Source organism: Triturus cristatus, chromosome 10 (assembly GCF_964204655.1).
Source record: "Triturus cristatus chromosome 10, aTriCri1.1, whole genome shotgun sequence".
In the NCBI taxonomy this organism is placed as follows: Eukaryota; Metazoa; Chordata; class Amphibia; order Caudata; family Salamandridae; genus Triturus; species Triturus cristatus.
The window spans coordinates 844,474,120-844,496,384 of NC_140593.1; the positions used below are offsets into that span (position 1 = coordinate 844,474,120).

The window sequence follows — 22,265 nt, forward strand, 5'->3', positions numbered from 1 at the left end:
ACATATTACATCACTCATGACATGGTCAGTGACATCACTCATGACATCACTGATGACATCTCAAATGACATCACTGATGACATCACTGATGACATCATCCTTGTGATAGAGTGGCAGACCTCCTCTCACCTTAATATAAGCTTTGATACACACATTCAAAAATAGAGACTAAAAATTTCAAAACAATGGACATACCAATACCAGTTACAACAACCTCTTCAGTAATTCTAAGATCCACATACACATCCACTCATTCACCAACAGTCCTATACAGTCACTCATACATGTACTCACTCATCATATGTACTCATACATCTATACATCCTGTTACACAATGCCACTCATCCATAGAGTTACTCACACACATAGTCACTCATGCTAATAAAGAATAAAACATACATTTACTTGCATATACAGTAATACACACACCACCATACTTACTTCTACGGAAACTTACACATACTTAGTCTTTTAAACAATCACTTATAGAAACACATACTTATTCATACAGGAACTCTTTCAATCTCTCCCTCTCACATATACTCACATATATACACCAATAGTCACATATACTAGTTAAAAACATATGTAGTTACTCCTGAAGACACTATTGAGACAGTCATTCACTCAATAACACACCCATACACACACTCATCCACACATACAGTCCTGCACACATGCTGTCTTCAACACATACAAACAGTGAGTCACTCATTCATACACCTATGCACTACGTAATACCCCCCACCGTACCATACAGACACTCAGACTGATACTCAAAAAAACAACTAATAACCTATATAGACACCCATGTAGCTACTCACCAACCCATGCAGCCACTTATACACAAAGTGAGAGATACACTTAATCAGTCAGTAACACAATCAATTTTTCAAAAACAAATCATCCATTTAGACACTTATATACCCATTTATTCTTCCATCGACCTTGAGATACACATATATAAAACATATTTAATTTTCAGAAAAACACACATTCACTGGATGATGTCATCAGTGATGTCATCAGTGATGTCATTTGAGATGTCATCAGTGATGTCATGAGTGATGTCACTGACCATGTCATGAGTGATGTAATATGTGACGTCATCAGCAGTGCATTGCGGGCGCGCGAGTTATAGTTAGCTGAACTAACTATAACGGGGCAATTTCATTGGTTTTTTACGAGTAAAATGTCCAGCTAACTATAACATGTGTGAAACCTATGGTTTTTTCACTGAATATATATATATATAAATACCAAGCGCATCCTTCCACTTCCCAGCGGGCGAGGAGGAAAAGCACACGGACACCAGACGTGCTTCACAGAGATTTATTCAGAAGTTAGTAACGGCGCGGCATGTCATTATGCGTTTCGCCCGCCAGGTGGCCTTGATCACATGGAGTAACAACCTTACTGAATATCCTTTTATACAGCATTTTGAGATCACGTGATAATTAGTGCTGAACGATATGGAAAAAATATATCCTATTTACAATTGGAATACTCTTGATTTGCTTGTCATTCTACATTAGTATGAGGGTGTACAAATACATGAACAATAATAAAGTGCAAATGCTTATTGTGCAAAATGCGTAGGTTAAAGTGCAAATTGCAATGATATTGTGTGCAAAACATGCTGCAAGGTGCAAAATACAGATATTCGCATGTGGTATATAATTATAAATAGGGGATGGCTATATAAAATATTTGAAAGTACAAAATACATTTAATAAAACCTTCATATCTGATCGCCTATAGATTAAAGTACCAAGATGTTCTTGTGCAAAATACGCAATAATTATATCAACATTGATCAGCAAAGCAAAGAATGTCAACCTGATTCAAAAATGTTCATGAATACCGGATACTATATATCCATCCAATAATTGACAAGCAAATGAAAAACCAAATAACAATATATCGTTCATGTGAATCTTAATTTTCAAAAGAAATATGAATAGGTGCAAAATGTGACAAAATGACGGGATAGGAGAACACAGAAAAAAACCATTGTGTATTTAACAATGGAAATTCTTGGAGTGCCATGGACTAAACATCAAATAAGTCCAAATTCAAAATCCAATTTCCAAATACAGGGACTGGTTCAATGAGCGTCTGCACAGGAGCAAATGATAATATGCATTTCTTCAATCGCGACGTTCCCAGACATATGGTGGCTTGTAGATTTTGTAAAGGCCGAATTGGGTGGATCATCCATTGGTGATGCTACAAACATCAGCACCAGTAAAAATGTGTGCGACAACCAAAAGGAAATTATGAATAGAGCAATAGGATAAGGGAAAATGACAGAAATACAAGACAGAAAAAAGGGGGGGGGGGAGAAAAAAACAAAGAACAAATACGCATTTATAAGTAAGTGAATGATTCATCAATCATAAGCCCATATTACAATATTTGAACAGTAACAAAAAATGTTATACTCTGTTTTTCCAACTATTTGTGGTTAAAATTGCAAGCGCATGGAAAGACTAAAATCGAGGGACAGCTAACCATACACATGAAATGTTGATGGATATCTTATTTTACAATCTCAGATTTGACCCTGAAAGAGTGTGTATATGTTTGCGCAAGGATGATCTAATTGTTATCATATACAGTTATACAAATCCTCAGTGTTGTTGAGTCCTGTAGGGGCCTTGCTGACGAACTCAAGGCTATACCTTGTTTCGAGCTGTCTTAAAGATTTTTCTCTATTGCCCCCTCTGCGTTGTGCAGGAATATTGTCAATAACAAAGTACTTGAGACAATTCAGGTCATTGTTATGGTATTTTTTTAAATGTCGCGCTACAGGGTAGCTAGAGTCATTGTTGACAATGGCTCTTAAGTGCTGAAGGATCCTGATATGGGCTTGGAGTTTTGTACTGCCTATATAGTTTAGTCCGCACGTGCAGTTTAGGACATATACCACGAATTCTGACCTACATGTGTAGTGGCCCTTAATTTGTCTTGCGATGGGGCTAAAGGGAACAAGGTATTCAGTGGTGTTCTGACCGAATTTGCATGCCCTGCAGCTTGTGCATTTAAAGAACCCATTTTTTGGTTTAAGCCACGTGCTATTAGCGGGTTTGTCCCTGTTGGATCCCATGAGTTCTCCCTTCATCGTTTTGGCCCTTCTGAATGTAATCACCGGTTTGGGAGGTAGCATTGGGGCCAGTACACCATCTGTAAGTAGAATGGGCCAATTTTTTGAAACAATGGCCCTTATTCTGTGGTGTTGCTTATTGTAGGTTGTAATTAAGCGTGGTGCATCCGAAATTGGATCATCCACCACCAGATCAGGTTAATTGGTAATGGGGATACTTGACTTGTCAATTAATAAAGTATCTCTGGGCATGATTTGTACTTTATCATAGGCCTCCCTTAGGGTCCTCTCAGTGTACCCTCTTTCCCTCATCCTTGTTATAGCCTCCTCCGAGCATTTTGTTCTCTCCTCTGGTGTACTACAAATGCGCTTTATGCGGAGGAGTTCCCCATAGTGGATACTTCTTATGAGGTGCTGCGGATGAGCACTGCTGGCGTGCAGAATAGAGTTGCCAGCAGTGGGTTTTCTGTATAGGGTTGTCTCAATTTTATTGTCAACGATCATGACTCTAGTCTCAATGAACTCAACTGAATTGTGATCTACGTGCGACGTGAATTTGAGATTAAAAGTATTATTATTTAAAATCTCAATAAAATTCATTACACTAGAAAAATCCCCATTCCAGACCATAAAAACATCATCAATAAACCTGAGCCATGTGACAATCTGGGAGTTGAATATTTCCGCATGTGTCCCCATGAGAACCTGCTCCTCCCACCAGCCTACATGAAGACAGGCATAACTGGGGGAGAAGCAAGCTCCCATGGCGACTCCCCTCTTTTGGGAATACAGGTCGTTACCAAACATAAAATGATTATTACACAGAGCCCATTCAATTAATTCCAAAAGCATAGCATTATGGTTATGAAATTTGATCGGTCTGCGGTCCAGATAGTGTTTGGTGGCAACTAAACCTGTGACATGTTCGATGCTTGTATATAGTGACTCGATGTCAAGAGTCACTAGCAGAAACCCAGATTGCCATTCAATGTTGTTCAACTTTCTAATGAAATCACTAGTGTCTCTAATGTAGGTGGATAAGTTCTTAACCAATGGCTGTAAAAAATAGTCCACATACCTACTGGTGTTTTCACTGATGTTGTTGATGGCGGAAATGATGGGTCTGCCAGGTACCGGCCTTGTGGCTTTGTGAATTTTCGGTATGAGACGCAGCGAGGGGATTATAGGGAATTCATTGTGCAAGAAGTTGAATTCGCTGTTAGAAATCAAACCCTGTCTCTTGTATGAGTGTAACATTCTCTTTAGGGATTCTTTGGCAGCATTGTAACGCTTGATGTTTATTTTTTCATAACAGTTACTGTCGGAAAGCTGCCTTCTTGCTTCAGACTCATATTCATTCTTGGGCCAAACAACTACGTTTCCTCCTTTGTCTTACGTGCAAATTATCAGACCTGAGTTGTTATTGAGTTTTGTCATAAGTTTTATATATATATATATATATTATCTACTGGCGGTCGCCAGTAGATAGTTATAGTTAGGACCTATTTTCCATTGGAAATCCGCAACATTCTATTGGGAATATCTTTGGCACCGATTGACGAATCTTCACGAAATTTTCCAAACTTTTGGCCAGCTCCACTTCGCTCCTACCCTAAAAGGTTTGTGGTGATTTGTCAAGCGGGGGCCGAGAAAAAAGGGGGGTCCCAAACACGTTTTCTCCATGCAATTTCCCATAGTATCTGTTGTCGCAGCTACAGCCCGAACCGCTGAACGGAATGACACCAAATTTGGAAGAGAGGTAGTCCTCAGTTCAGACTCGTGCCTTTTGCATAAATGGTGTGAATCTGTTTAGTAGTTCCTGAGAAAATTAGAGTTAAAAGTACATATATATCTATGGCCGGGGAGGATCCGCACACCCTACCCGCACCGTAAGCCCACCCTCCCCGAACGAAGCGCGCACCCTCCCGATCACGCGCTGAATGCTAATTGGCTGTCGAGTGTCTGTCTACATTCGAAACCAGGAACTGTTGGCGGCCATTATCTGCCTCGGTAGAAGCGAGGCTGAAGAAGCAAGGGGAATAAGTGTGTAAACATATAAAGGGGGCAGAGTGGAAATACTTTGACCCTGTAGAGGTGCTTAGGGGGTCCCCTTTTAAAAAAAAAAAAAACAGCAAAATGCGCGCACGGTGCGCACATCCTATCGCGTTGGGTGCACGGATTCGCTCGCGTTGGGTGTGCGGAGCCACGGAATTTTTTTTGAAAAAATACAAGAAATCATTGATTGTATGACTACTTTCTACACTGAAAGGTAGGATGTATATTTCTGGTTTTTAAAGGTATGATTCTTATTGGTTGACAAAAACAGATTGTAAGGAACATTATATATGATAAGTTGAAAAGTCAAGCACACTTCCTGTCTTGTTTAGCAACATTGTGTGCTGAACTTGTGACCTGTGTGCTCAGTGCAGTGTTCCATGACCTGTTTCTATGGTAATAGGTAGAAGGCAGATTGGGGGAAGGGTTGAAATGTATTTCAGTTGGAAAGGGTTGAAATGTTTAACCAATAGAAATGTGTGTTTGCTTTTGAGTTTATGTGTGAAGGGTTGTGATTTGATGTTTACATGTATATGTGTGGAAAATTAAAGGGAAACTTTCCCATTCTTTGTTTTTGCTGAGAGGTGCACAGTGAAGAGATTCTGTAAAAGAAAATATGGTGAGTGACTGATATACTTCTTAATCTACAAAACAACTTGAAAGGTGAGTTATTTAATTGTGAGGGGATGTATGTAGACTATTTTGATTTTAATTAGACTAATGTATTTCTCCAGCTAAAGTGTAGGGAGTACTTTTTTTCTCTAAAATCTTATTGACAGTGTGTGTGCATGTAGAAACCATTCTGTGATAAGCATTTGTGTTTTTCATGTGTTTGCAGACAGATAACTGTGCTGTTTTTATATTTTGGTAGAATAAGAAACCAGTCATTGTTTATGATTTTGTGAAATGAGTCATGTTTCTACACTAAAATGTAGTACTCCTTCTAGATGAAGAAATGTGTATTGGTATAGTGCAAGGGATAGTGTTGTTTGTCTAGAATCACACAGTGAGTCTGTGTGCATTTGGGAGCCACTGTGAGAGAAGCATTTGGTAACGTCATGTATTTGCTGACAGATAACTATTTTAAAACCTGTCATGTTGTCAAGTTTTAGTAGCATTAGAAGACAGTCTTTACTTATGTGTTGATTAAATGAGCCAGGCTTTGACACAAAAGTGCAGTCTTGAAATATGTACATTGTGTGCAGTTCCCTTACCACTTCCATAGTAGTGAATGAGTTTTGGTAAACTCCTAGGGATAGTGTTGTTTGTCTAGAATCACACTGTGAGTCTGTGTGCATTTGGAAACCACTGTGAGAGAAGTATTTGGTAACATCGTGTATTTGCTGACAGATAACTGTTTTAAAACCTGTTTTGTTGTCAAGTTTTAGTAGCATTAGAAGGCAGTTTTTGCTTATGCTTTGATTAAATGAGTCAGACTTTGACACAAAAGTGCAGTCCTGAAATATGTAGATTGTGTGCAATTCCCTTACCACTTGCCCTGTAGTGAATGAGTTTTGATAAAGTCCTAGGTATAGTGGTTGTTGTCTAGAATCACACTGTGAGTCTGTGTGCATTTGGGAACCACTGTGAGAGAAGCATTTGGTAACATCGTGTATTTTTTAGCAGATAAAACTTTTAAAACCTGTCATGTTGTCAAGTTTTAGTAGCATTAGAAGCCAGTCTTTGCTTATGCGTTGATTAAATGAGTCATGCGTTGACACTAATGTGCTGTACTTAAATATGTAGATTGTGTGCAGTACCAAAATCTCTTCTAAACTAGTGAATGAGTTTTGGTAAACTGCTAGGGATAGTGTTGCTTGTCTAAAATCACACTGTGAGTCTGTGTATATTCGGGTAAGGATTGTGAGAGAAGCATTTGGTAACATAGTGTATTTGATGACAGATAACTGTTTTAAAATTGGACATGTTGTCAAGTTTTAGTAGCTTTAGAAGCTATTCTTTGCATATGCATTAATAAAACGAGTCATGGTTTGACACTAAAGTGCAGTACCATGTACTATTTTCTTCACTGTGCCAGAACTGAAAATTTAAAAGTTTTACCCAGGCACTAACCTAGCAGTACTCTGTTGATTTCGTCAGTTTCCAATTACTCATGTTGTGAACCATACATTACCACATAGATTGTTTCAAATATCTATGCAGTATGCATGCAGTCTTCTAACATACTATACACTTGTCTTTCACATTTTCAATTCGCTAGTCAGCATCCATACACTTCCAGGAAACACCCTGTAACTCCCTTTACAGTCCTCTAGTGACCCATTCAGCATCATGTACTAATTGATTCACTGTGCCAAAACTCAAACACTTATAAATTCACCAAGATACTATCTTTGGAGTACTCTAATCATTCAGTCAGTGCCTAAGTATTCATGCACTGAGCCAGGCCTTAGCACATGGACTGCTTCAAACCCCTATCCACTATGTATGCAGTCTTCTAACCACCTAGACACTTGTCTTTCACACTTTCAATTCCCTGGTCAGTATCCATACAGCCCAGCAAACATCCTTTCACTCCCTTTGCACTCCTCTAGTGACCCATTCAGTACCAAGTACTAATCCATTCCCTGTGCGAAAAGCCTACCACTATCCTGTCACTCCCTTTGCACTCCTCTAGTGACCCATTCAGTACCAAGTACTAATCCATTCCCTGTGCGAAAAGCCTACCACTTATAAATTCACCTAGGCACTCTCCTTGCTGTACTCTAATCATTCAGTCAGTACCCAAGTAGTCATGCAGTGAGTCAGGCCTTAGCACATGGACTGCTTTAAATGCCTATGCAGTATGGATGCAGTCCTCTAATCACCTACACAGTTGTGTTTCACACCTTCAATTCCCTAGTTAGTATTCATACACTTATAGCAAACACCCTGTCACTCACCCTGTGTGTCTCCTTATAGTACTGTAATCATTCAGTCAGTTAGCATGTAGTCTTTTAGTGAGGTCGGCTTTAGGGCATGAACTGCTTCAAAGTAGTATACACTATGCATGTAGTGTTTCAACCATCGTCACACTTGTGGTTCAGGGCTATAGTTTCTTTGTCAGTTTTTATATAAAATGTGTTTGTACAGTAATGAAATATTATAAATTTGAAAGTTATTAATATACATTTATTTGTGATTCTTTTTTACAGATACAGAACAGGAGTGTTTCTCATCTGTTTGCACTCTTCTCGTGGAAGATTGTTTGGATGAAGGGTCCTTAGGTGTTTCATCATACTTGCTGTGCCGCACGAGTATTTTTTGTTGGGATCCCCTCGTAACAGAACTCTTTTGCAAATCTTGCACGTGACGAAGGTGGGATTGGTCTTTGTTTGCCCTTCGAGAAAAGTAGAAAATTTCCACACCACTGAAGGAAAACGTTGTGGGTGTGGTGCATCCTCCAAAAATTCATCCTTAGATTCGGTGAATATTTTAAAGCGACAACATTTACAGTTTTTGTAAGTTAAACTTATAAAATTTGGTAGCTGTATGCATTTTATATATCTGTGATTTGTATCTTGGTTTTTTTTTTTGAGAATAGCATCTTGTTTTTTTTTAACAATCTTTGAGATTGGTTTATTTTTTTGCCCGCTGTTAAGTGATGAGTACGATTGAAATCACTATTTTTAGTGAAATTTATTATATTCTGAGAACAGCAAAAAAGGCAAAAAAATAACTTTGTGGAAATTATGCTGTGTTGTAAAAAATGTATTATTACATGTTATAATTTATTTTTCCTTTTCTTTCACAGATCCACATTTTAAAATAAGCAATTTTTATGAATTTAGATTGGACTCCGAAAAAAAGTTGGAATGTATTTTTTAAAAGAAAATAATATAAATATATTAAAATAAAAAATGAAAACAAAAAAACGAATCAATATTTCAGCTTCAATTTTTTGTGTGTGCAATTTTCAGAAAAATATATAATGTTATTTAATGAATAAAATATTTATAAATAAACAGTTAAAAAACTGTAGAAAATCAGTACAAAAAAAATAGGTATAACTACTATCACACTTAAAAATTAGCATTTAAAAAACCTTTGAAATTCACTGAAAAAAACCATAGGCTTCAGGGGCGTTACAGTTAGGAATTGGCATTAAAAAAAACCTTAGAAATTCATGTGGCTGCATGGTTAGTGAACAGCTATATGAGTGTCTATATGGGTTATTGATTGGTTGTCTGAGTGTTTGTGTGGGTGGTCTGTTTGTGACTCTGTACATAGATGTGTGAGTGGGTGATTCTATGGGTGCATGGTTTTAAGAGTGCATCTGTGATGAACTGTATGGTTGAGTTAGTGTATGTATGGGTGTGTTAGGGATTGAATGTATATCTCAGTGGTACATTTGTGACTAACTACATATGTGAAAGGCAGTATAGATGCGTTTAAGAGTATATAAGTGGGTATATGTGAGAGTGTGTGATTGTGAGAGTGGCTGTATGGATGAGTATGCTTGTATCAATGATTGTATAAGAGCGTAAGAATGTGGTACTATTTTTATGAGTAAGTGAACTTGAGGGTGTATAACTGCATAGGTGAGTAAATGGCAGTGTGATTATTTGCATGACTGACTAGGTGTGAGAGTACCTCTATGGATGATTGGTGGTGTGTGAGTGTCTATGTAGGTGTATAAATGCATATGATAGTCTTGTGCGGAGTTACTGTAAGTATGAGTGACTGTACAGGTGAATGATTGGAGGTGTATGTAGACCTAAGAGTTAATAAGTGGGTATGTAGTTATTGGTATTGGAGTATCTATGGTTTTGAGAATGCACGTCTGAAATTTTGAGTCGGTGTATCAAAGGTTATATTAGGGTGTGAGAAGATGCGGTAATTTATCACATGGATGATGTCATCAGTGATGGCATCAGTGATGTCATCAGTGATGTCACTGACCATGTCATGAGTGATGTAATATGTGACGTCATCAGCAGTGCATTGCGGGGGCGCGAGTTATAGTTAGCTGAACTAACTATAACAGGGGAATTTCTAGGGTTTTGTGCGAGGGAAATGTCCAGCTAACTATAACACCCCTGAAACCTATGGTTTTTTCAGTGAATATATATATATATGTGTATATATATATGCATTTCCAACTTTTCACCAATACCACCCCTCACTCATAGGCAGGTGCTGCTACTCTGCAGTGGTGAAAACATAATTCAATGATGAAAAATGTCCTTGCCATCACAAAGCTTGTAGCGCACACTCGAGTTCGATTAAATTGCTTTCTTTTTTCACCATAGCTGACAAACGGGTTTTGGCCATAACGGCTTTTGTCAATGTAAGTATGCAAAACCACTCCACACATTTTAAACATTGTTTGAGTCACAATAATGCAAGACAAACTTAACATTTTGAAGATAGAGGGTATCCCTTCACAGATAGTCACGGCCATCTTGAAATGGTAAAATTTTTTATCAAATAGCCAACTCCTGCATGGAGCAATGCAATTAATAAAAGACTAATACTGCTGTATCCCCATTGTTCTATATTAAGACTTATTCCATTAATGGGCGACAAAAGGAGATTTTAAATTTTAGACTTTAGAGATGTTGCAACATCTCTAAAGTCTAAAATTTAAAATCTCCTATGTAGATGAAGAGCACAAACATGCCCCACTTTATGAATCGTTAGGAAAATTAACCAATCCCAGCACAATAACAGCATAAAGTGACTGGGATAATAATATTTCTATGCGCATGCTTTTTAATATATTGTTATTACTGTGTGGTGGTATCATGTTGATTGTGTATAGAGCCTATGAAATATGACAACAACATGATCAAGAAGAATTACGAATGGTTGTGTTATGTGTAATGATGAACTGATTGAATGAAGTTTGATGACAATTTTTACCATTTCGAGATGGTCGCGACTTTCTGTGAATGGATACCCTCTGTCTCCAAAATTTTAAGTCTGTCTTCCATTATTGTGACACAAACAATGTTGGAAATGTGTGGACTGGTTTGGCACGCTGACATTGACAAAGGCCGTTATATCCGAAAAGCGTTTGTCAGCTATGGTGAAAAAATAAAGCAATTTAATCGGACTCTAATGTGCACTACAAGCTTTACAACGGTAAGGACGTTTTTAAATTATATATATATATATTCACTTAAAAAACCATAGGTTTCACACATGTTATAGTTAGCTGTACATTTCACTCGTAAAAAACCAATGAAATTCCACGTTATAGTTAGATCAGGTAACTATAACTTGCGCGCCCACAATAAACTGCTGATGACGTCACATAGTACATCACTCATGACATGGTCAGTGACATCACTCATGACATCAATGATGACATCTGAAATTACACATTGTGGATTGCGGTCGCGCAAGTTATAGTTACCTGATCCACCATTGAGTTCCTTGACGTTAGAGTGTATATTAGGGATGGTAAAATTGAAACCACTTTATTCAGAAAGCCTACATCTGGAAATGTAACACTCCACACCAGTAGTGCTCACCCTAAGCACCTCATTGCGAGCATACCATATGGTGAAATCCTAAGATTGAAACGTATCTGTAGTGTAGAAGCTGATTTCTCTGAGTGTCTACATGACATGATAAACAGACTGAAAGTTTGGAGGATACAGTGACAATATTCAAAGTGCGGCCATGAGAAAGGCCAGCATTAGACCAAGAGATTCTTTATTTAAAAATGTTAACAGTGCTTAACATCATTTTGACAATGATCTGGTACCTCTACATGACACAAATGTCACTCCTAGACTAATCACTACCTACAGTCAGGAGGAAAGAAAAATCAGAACCATCATTAAAAAGAATTGGCCTATTATCCTGACGACAGTGTGCTTCGCAATCGTTTGGCTGATACTCCTTTGATTACGTTCAGAAGAGCCAAATCGATGGGTTCCATTCTTGATAAAAGTTGCCCTGAGACAAGAAAACCCACCAATTGGTTACAGCCAGCTCAATGTTTTAGAAAATGCTCATCATGTAGGGCCTGCAAATTTGGATGTAATAAGACCCATTACTCTACTCCATTTAGTGACAAACCTATCGCTATTTCCGGCAGCTATAACTGCAGAACATAATATGCAGTTTATGTTCTGACATGCACCTGTGGTCTCAATTACATTGGGAGTACCAAGCTACAGGTGCATGTCAGAATATTACAACATTTACGTGCTATCCTTCACAGTGATCCCACGTACCCTGTAGCAAGGCATATTAAGAACACACATGGCAATAATGTAAATTGCCTCACTTACTATGTGATTAATGCCATCCCCAAGCCTCGGCGCAGGGGGCAATAGAGAGTGCCAATTGAAGCAGCTAGAAACTAAAATCATTTTAGAATTTGATAGTAAGTGGCCTAACGGGTTAAATAACACTGAGGATATGCACAATTTTCTCTAATAATGTTAACAGCAATAGACCTATCTGTGACAGTCATTTTAGCTGATAGAGTCTATATGTGAAAAACTCTCTTTCATCCATTCTATACTCGAGACTTTAAGATGTGTTAATAGTTTTGTATGGCTCATGAAGTAATGACCATTTCTAATCATCTTACCTGCTGCATCAAATAATTATCTGGGATAGATTTTAGTATAATGATTTTTAGCAATATATTTACATGATTTTAATGGTATTTACTATTAACAAGTTTTACTGTTACTAATATATATGAATTTTGCATCAATTACACTTATCACTTTTTTAGTATCTTATGCACTGTATATATATTTGCACTTTCGGCATAATTTTGCACGTCATGTTTTTTGCTGCTAAGCATTTATGCACTTTATTTCCATGTCACAATACAATTTGAGGAAATTAACTTCAACATCAACATTATAGAAGTTGGAATTCTTGGTATTTATTACTTTGAATACAACTAGTGTCAAAAAGCATACATTCAGGATTTATCCTGATAAAAATATTGGCTGGTACTGCAGTCCCCACACAGGTATATTACCTTGGATGAGAGGATTGTGTTAATAATTTGGGCTGAGTTTTAAAGCATTGATGTTTCTTTAAATCAACATACAAAATACGGTTTTACAATAAGTTAAGGCTTTTGTACATATTTATACAATGACTATGTTTGTATGTACTTTATTTATGTATTTATACATTTGAGACGTTTTTGTGAATGTACTAGCATCTAATTTCACGTTGTGCTTATACTAAGTTGAAGTTGCAGTCTGTCTTCACTATTGTTGGGCATGTGGCACGGAACCCGGGAGGTGGGCGTGCACTTAGCAAACACTTAAAAATCAGTATGACGATGTTGTTCCACATGTGATCAAGGGCTTTTTTATAGGCTGAAAATCGTTATCGTTCGTGGGAACAAGGTTAAATAAAGACATCTAGCCTGACACTGCGGGGTCTGTGTCTCCTTCATCACTGCCTGGCGGTTGCGGGAGTTCGAGTGTTTGTGATATAAATTACCTACTGGCGGTCACCAGTAGGTAGTTATAGTTAGGACCTATTATCCATAGGAAATCCACAACATTCTATTTGGAATAACTTTGGCGTCGGTTGACGAATGTTCGTGAACTTTTCAAAACTGGTGAGGCGCGCCGGTCCGCTCCTATCCGGAAAGTCTCAGGGTGATTCGTCAAGCGGGGCTCGAGAAAAAAGAGGGGTCCCAAAACGTGTTTTCCCCATGCAATTTTCCATAGGAACTTTTAATTGCAGCTACAGCCCGAACTGCTGAACAGAATTGCACCAAATTTGGCAAAGAGGTAGCCCTTGGTTCACACTCATGCCTTTTGGTTAAATGATGTAAATCCGTTCGGTAGTTCCTGAGAAAATCAAAAGTAAAATCACATATATATCTGAGCGGAGCCTAACCACACATCTCATCGTGTGATCTGATTGGCTGTCAGCACTTCATCCAAGAAGTGTTGGCAGCCATCTTGGGACCAATATACATGATAGCACCTCATTAAAAAGCATTGCAGTTAATAGAAGGTTTTAAGACTTTACTTACATTATAAATCATTTGTAGATGGTACCATACTCATTTTAGGAATTGTGGAGTGTTCTAAGGTGATTTTACCATGTGAAAAAGCCTTCTGCTGGGATATCATGAATCATGTTTGAGAGAAAACTATTTTCTCATGCTTTTCCCACAGAGGTTTGGAAGGTGATCTATAAGCTAAACTTGGAGCATATTTTCTGAAAATTCACATTATCTTTCTCAGTCATGTGAGAATGAAGTCTGACATTCTCAGTAAAATATGTATATCCAACAAGGGCAGAGACTGTCAGTTGATTCCTTTGTGTTCTACTGCAGCTTCCCGGAGTGTTCTAAAGAACAACTAGAGCGCTAACAGTCCAACTTATGACAAACGTATTGCACACCTGAAGCCATCTTGATTGGAATAAAGTGGTAACTCTTAAAACATCTCAAATCCTCTTCTATTTCATTAAAAAATTCTGACATGCAGACTGAAACATGCACTTTGAATACCAGCAGCAGACTTCCCTGGTGAGCAGTAGCTTTACTACAGTGATCTAATGAGCAACTAGAGTGCTAACATTCTGAATTTATAGCACATGTGTGACACATCTGAATGCCTTCTTGAAGGAATCAAAGTAAAAATTGAAAGTATTTCCTACTGAGGAGACTGTAGTAAATGAGGAAATTAGGAAACTTCATAACAAATAAGTCTCCCAAGATGACCACCAGAGACAAAAGAGCCCAAATGTAGCACAAATTTCACCCAGATGTAGCCCAAGTATAGCCCAATGACAGAATGTCCCAGTGCTCTAAAGAACAACTAGAGCACTAACAGTCTTACTTATGACAAAAGTATGGCACACCTGAAGCCATCTTGATTGGAATAAAGTGGTAACACTTAAAACATTTAATTTGCAAAGGAACAAAATGAGGGGGTTCGTTTTGCCATAGAAATTATGATTAGTGCTGCAGAAAGACAAATTAGGGCACATTTTGACTTCTCAAACCCTTTTCTATTTCATTAAAAGATTCTGACATGCAGACTGAAACATGCACTTTGAATACCAGCAGCAGACTTCCCTGGTGAGCAGTAGCTTTACTACAGTGATCTAATGAGCAACTAGAGTGCTAACAATCTGAATTAATGGCAAATGAGTGACACATTTGAATGCCTTCTTGATGGAATCAAAGTAAAAAACTGAAAGTATTTCCTACTGAGGAGACTGCAGTAAATGAGGAAATTAGGAATCTTCATAACAAATAAGTCTCCCAAGATGGCCACCAGAGACAAAAGAGCTCAAATGTAGTACAAATATCACCCAGATATAGACGAAGTATAGCCCAATGACAGAATGTCCCAGAGTGTTCTTAAGAACAACTAGAGTGCTAACAGCCCTACTTATGACAAACGTATTGCACACCTGAAGCCATCGTTATTGGAATAAAGTGGTAACTCTTAAAACATTTAATTTAAAAAGGAACAAAATGAGGGGGTTCATTTTGCCATAGAAAGTATGATTAGTGCTGCAGAAAGAAAAATTAGGGCCCATTTTGAGTGACTTCTCAAATCCTCTTCTATTTCATAAAAAAAGTCTGCCGTGCAGACTGAAACATGCACTTTCAATACCAGCAGCTGACTTCCCTGGTGAGCTGTAGCTTTACTACAGTGATCTAATGAGCAACTAGAGTGCTAACATTCTGAATGTATGGCAAATGTGTGACACATTTGAATGCCTTCTTGATGGAATCAAAATAAAAAACTGAAAGTATTTCCTACTGAGGAGACTGTAGTAAATGAGGAAATTAGGAAACTTCATAACAAATAAGTCTCCCAAGATGGCCACCAGAGACAAAAGAGGCCCAATGTAGCACAAATATCACCCAGATGTAGCCCAAATATAGCCCAATGAAAGAATGTCCCAGAGTGTTAAAGAACAACTAGAGCGCTAACAGTCTTACTTATGACAAACGTATTGCACACCTGAAGCCATCTTGATTGGAATAAAGTGGTAACTTCTAAAATATTTAATTTAAAAAGGAACAAAATCAGGGGGTTCATTTTGCCATAGAAAGTATAATTAGTGCTGCAGAAAGAAAAATGAGGGCACATTTTGAGTGACTTCTCAAATCCTCTTCTATTTCATTAAAAAATTCTCTGACATGCAGACTGAAACATGCACTTTCAAAACCAGCAGCAGACTTCCCTGGTGAGCAGTAGCTTTACTACAGTGATCTAATGAGCAACTAGAGTGCTAACATTCAGAATTTATGGCAAATGTGTGACACATCTGAATGCCTTCTTGATGGAATCAAAGTAAAAAACTGAAAGCATTTCCTACTGAGGAGACTACAGTAAGTGAGGAAATTAGGAACCTTCATAACAAATAAATCTCCCAAGATGTCCACCAGAGACAAAAGAGCCCAAATGCAGCACAAATATCACCCAGATGTAGCCCAAATGTAGCCCAATGACAGAAGTGTGCAAAACGGTCCCCAATGTTGTATATAGGCCCTGGGGGATGGGGTCCTGAGGAAGAATAGAAATTAGTGATGGTGTAAAAAAAATTTTGATGGGCAAATTAGGAGTTGCGCACCCATCAAGGTGCTCAGCGCGGCCCCCTGGTGTGCATGCGCTGGGTGCGCGATTCCTAACGCATTGAACATGTATATGACGTCACGCGCAAGCGCGCGTGCATCGTGTAAAGTAATACGTATGAGTTGCATATGCGCCTAGAGTCGCGTACCGATCGCATAGCAATCGCGCAGGAAAATACGCACCCATCGCACATCCTATGCGGATCCTATACAACAATCCTAAAATGGCGGCTAGGTTCCGCACAGCGATCGAGAAAGGTACACTTTGGGTGCGCGACTCCCAAAAAAAATTGGAAAATAAAACAATAAAGAAAATAATATAAATATATTAAAAAAAATATAAAACAAAAAAAACCATTAGTTTCAATATTTGAAAACATTTTTTTCCATTTATATTAAAAATATATAATTTAATTAAAAAAATAAAATATGTAAAAATAACTAGTTAAAAAAATGTAGAAAATCAGTATCAAAAAAATAAATATAATTATTATTACATTTAAAAATTGTCATTTAAGAAATCTTTGAAATTCACTGAAAAACCCATAGGTTTCAGACATGTTATAGTTAGGAATTAGCATTTAAAAAAAACCTTTGAAATTCACTGAAAAAAACATAGGTTTCAGACATGTTATATTTAGGAATTAGCATTTAAAAAAGCTTTGAAGTTCACTGAAAAAACCATAGGTTGCAGACATGTTATAGTTAGAAATTAGCATTTAGAAAAGCCTTTGAAATTCACTGAAAAAACCATAGGTTTCAGACATGTTATAGTTAGGAATTAGCATTTAAAAACCTTAGAAATTCACTGAAAAAACCATAGGTTTCAGGGGTGTTATAGTTAGCTGGACATTTCACTCGTACAAAACCATTGAAATTCCTCCGTCTACTAACTATAACTCGTGCGCCCGCAATCCACTGCTGATGATAGCCCAGAAACCTGGAGAAATACAGACAAACAGCCACATATAAATGGGGTTAAAGTTGAAGCTTTCTGAGATACCGGTGCCAGATTCACTATGGTAACTGAGAAACTGGTGTCGTCAGACCAGTATTTGCTTAGAGTCTTACACAGTCCTAAATGCTGACAATCAGGATAAGGTACAGTCAATGGCGTTGATGTCCTTAGAATGGGGAGGAGTTAATGGGCACAAAATGGTGGTGGTATCTTCTGCAATTCCTGTACAGTGTCTGCTTGGCAATGATTTGGAGTACTCAGCATGGGCTGAGGTGGAAATGACAACCCATGCAGCCATGCTGGGTATACCTGAATGGGTGTGTGTAAACACAAGAGCACTGTGCAGAACCCAGGGTGGAAAGAAGTGATGGACCCTGCAATTATGGGCCAACCTTCCAAGAGAAAGGGCAAGAAATCTAGGAAACTAACTTCTATTCAGACACCAGATCAAGTGTTCTCTCTTCAGGAAGAAGACTTGTCAACCCCAGAGGGAACTGAGCCCTAGGAGCTTGGGCCTTTCATTGCAGGGCTTTGGGGCCCAGGGAGACCCTCTAGGGAAGATCTGTGCCAGGGGCAGAAGACCTGTCTCACTCTTGAAATTAAATCATGAGGCAGCAAGCTGCTGATCAGGAAAAGGAAGATCCCACATGACCTACTGGGAAGAGGGATACTTTTATACTGAGGCCAGAATCCCAAACCTGGTGCCACCAGGAGAGCAGTAGTGCTGCAGCAATTTAAAGTGTCTCTCCTAACATTGACCCATTCCCCTAGCTGGGCATCTTGGCCAAATGAAAACATGGAGTAGGTTGCTAAAACCACTTCTACTGGCCAGGAATGTCTCAGAAGTTGTAGGTGTTTTGTAACTCCTGTACCACCTGTCAAGCCAGTGGCAAGACAGGTAGCCACCTAAATGCATCCTAAATGCCACTACTAGTGGTTGAGGTGCCCTTTGAGAGAGTTGCTTTGACATTGTTGGTCCCCTTAACCCTCAGAGGCATCAGGAAATCAGTTTATACTGGTGGTAGAGGATCATGCCACCACGAATCCTGAGGCAATTGCCCTGAGGACTACCACTGTTTCTACAATTGCTAAGGCCCTCCTTGGTATTTTCACTAGGGTTGGGTTTCCAAAGGAGGTAGTATCAGAGAGAGGTACAAACTTCATGTCTGCATACTTCAAACACATGTGGACTGTGTGTGGAGTGACTTATAAGTTCACTACACCATACCATCCACAGACAAATGGGCATGTTGAAAGATTTAAGAAGGCCCTAAAATGTAAGATTCATGGGCTTCTTGAAAAGCTCAGAAGGAGATGGAACATGTTACTACCATGCCTGCTTTTTGCTTCCTGAGAGGTGTCAAAAAAGGGTGTAGGGTTTCCCCCTTTGAACTTTTGTTAGGTCCTCCTGTAAGGGGACAACTGTGGTTTGTGGAGGAAGGATGGGAGAGACCTCTCTGAGAATCTAAGCAGGATATTGTGGATTATGTGCTTGGCCTTCATTCTTGGATGGCTGAGTATATGAAAAAGTAAACAAAAACCAAGTGGCCAGACAAGAGCTCCAGTAGCTCTGGTATGACCAAAAGCTGCCATGGTAGAGTTCCAACCAGGGCAGAAGATGAGGGATTTGGAGTCTGTGGCTCCTTGGGCACTCTAGGACAAATGGACTGGGCCCTAAGTTATCCTTGAGAGAAAAGGGGAGGTCACCTAATTGGTGGATCTTGGCACAAGCAGGAACCCCAAAAGGTTCATACATTTAAACCACCTTAAACCCTATCATGAAAGGGCGGAATTGACCATGCTCATGGTCACAGATGAGGATCAGGAAGCAGAGAGTAAATATCTCCCTGTTCATTTCTCAAACAGCCTAAAGATGGGTCAGTTGCAGGAATGGTCTTGTCAGACACACTTACTGCCCAACAGCAGGCTGATTGCAGGCAAGTCATAAATCAGTTTGCTAAGCTCTTTCCCATGATCTCTGGCCAGACTAACTGGTGTACACATGATGTACAGCCTACCCGTCAAAAAGTAAAATATACAGGCAGTCTGATCATGTCAAAGAGAGCTTCAAGGCTGAAGTAAGCAAGGTGATGGAATTGGGTGTCATTGAACCCTCTGGGATTCCATGGGCCAGCCCAGTAGTTTTAGTCCCCAAACCTCACTCCCAGGCTAGAAAGAAAGAAATGAGGTTCTGTGTGGCCTACAGGGGCCTAAATGTTGTCTGTGACAAAAACTGATGCCTATTCAAATTCCAGGCGGTCGGGTTTCTCAATGCGAGTAGTTGTGTATGTTCAGGACCACTCATGTTGAGAAACCACCCGGTCACATTGAGGAAGCTGCCGCTCTAGTAGAAAATCTACTTGAGCAGCAAAAAGGAGGCAGTGCCTGCTTTGCGCTGTGCATGGTGCTGTTCGCGATAATTTCATAGCATGGACAAACACCCGGCGCTGAAAATTACCGCAAGTGTCACTTTTCTAACTCACTCCGACACTTGAGGAGCTCTGTGCACCTCGGCTGAATTTATTTTGCACTTCGCAGAGTTACGTGTAAACTCCATGACCTCCGTCCAGGCTTAATATTTACATGTGCATCACAGATTACTGTCTATAAGAAGTGTAATGCTGTAAGAGTATTTTGTAAGTTTACAAAATGGATCCGGTACACTCCTCTGAAGAGCTGAAACAGAGCAAAATATATTTTAGGAATTGCAGTGAGAGGAATATGTAGAAATGTTTCACACTCCACAATTCAATGCCACAAAACACATGTATAAACACAGCTGGCTCAAAGCCCACCTGCTATGTTGTTTTTCTTTTGTAGGTTACAAACGATGTGGAGTTTTTTTCACCATTAGTAACAACTGGTCCGCATGATGTAGTCAATTACCATGTAGTACGATATTCATAGAGCCTTCAGTTGGAAGGAGGATATTTCCACCCAGCATCTGCAAGCTTTTAGGTGTGTAGAGAGACAGCTTGAGCTCTGTGCCGGAGCTCCTGTAATCATCAAAGGGAACTTTAAAAAGTAGTACTGAGAGAGGAGCTTAAGCAGCAGTTATATAAGATCACCTATGATGTAGTTGCATTGTTCATAATTGACAGAGAAATTATTAATGTAGACCCTGTGTCAAGTGCAGTAAGAGGGGGCTTTTTAATTTGTATGAATGAAAACAATGTAAGCAATGACTATCCCAATACATGTAAGCCTACCCTCATAGTAGAAATGTCTTCTATCAGACCTAATTGTAAATACACGGTGTAAATATTTGTAATCTATGATTTATCTGTGTTCATTCATACTGAACTCTCACATGCATTAGTAGATCCAGTTAAATTCACCAAAAGTATCCAAACCAGGACATAACAATAGTACAACAAGAACTGCCCAGATGCTTTCTCCAAAAACCATTGTCAATGCTTCCTTTGATTACGGATAGCACAAGATACTGAGGACTTATTTTGATGTCAATGGTTGTCCCGGTTTTTTCTTCTGAAAACCTGGTTAGCCTACCAGATAAGTAAGTCTCGATTTTCTATGCTTAACTCCACGTATTTTGGCCCTCGATATTCTATCAGAGATAATATTGTGCTACATTATTGTTGGTGTCAATTCAGTAGTACAACCATAAATTGCATTCGTTAATTTCTTCATAGATTGTTTTAGAATGCTTTTTAACAAAGTTATGCCTATTTTTCTGTATTCATATTTTTCATTCAACATTCAAATACTGCAGCATCTATTGTTGCAACCTGTTTCCGTGCACTGATTGTCATCTATACTCATTTTGTTCCCAACCTGGAATCCTCTTCATTTCCTTCGAATGCCTTGTGATTTCTCTGTAAAGTGCCCTCATTACTAGAGTTTCCTTACCTGTATGAATCTGCAAAAAGGTTAAAGGAAAAATAAAAACAAAATTAAATCACAGTGTCACTTTGCACCTGTTTCTTTTTAGATTAAAGTTGTATCATTCAATTTCCAGTGTGTGTAATCCTCTTTTTGTCATTTTTTCGTAGATGGGTGTCTCTGTCACATGGGGAGTATGGCCGTCGGAGCCCTTGGACCATTTCTCAGATGAAGTTAAGCGCATTTGGCAGGGAATTGATGTGCCAATGATAACCTACACAGCTGAATGAAATTGGGTTTTTAGAAAAGTGTGTAACACGAAGCATTTAAATAAAACATCTGTTGTAAAGTGATAGCTTTGGAATAGTGTTATTTTGAGTTATCATAAAACGACACCCCATTATCTTAAAGAGTAACCTTACACTGTGCTAAAATATGTAACTCTGGCTGGTGTAAAGAATAAAGATGTTGTAATGTGATCATCCTGGGGTAGCCGTTTTTTTTGTTTGTTTACAAAAACTTTATTCGGCATTATGCCATCAAAGTTCAAACTCGTTACAATTAGATACAAAATTCCCATGCCATAGCATTAATCAAATTTAAAATCAAGAAAACTTACATATATGCAATAAAACATAAAAACGTCATTAAAACCAGTATAATAGAAATATAATAACACTATAAAAAAGTTATTATAAAATATGCTAATTTGGTTGTTTTCGTCTTAAACAATGCTGGGCAGTGTATGTGTTATGTTA

The 22,265-nt window shown here is 38.5% G+C and overlaps 1 protein-coding gene across 1 annotated transcript in view; it reads left to right on the top strand.

The window, feature by feature from the left end:
- Nucleotides 1-21,989, top strand: part of LOC146790129 (UPF0764 protein C16orf89 homolog) — a 656,853-nt gene extending 634,864 nt beyond the window's left edge. The window contains exon 8 of the mRNA XM_085628478.1: nt 21,678-21,989. Within this exon, the coding sequence (XP_085484604.1) occupies nt 21,678-21,739 (62 nt within the window). The 3' untranslated portion in view covers nt 21,740-21,989. The remainder of the gene's footprint in view (nt 1-21,677) is intronic.
- The last annotated feature ends 276 nt before the right edge of the window (nt 21,990-22,265 follow it).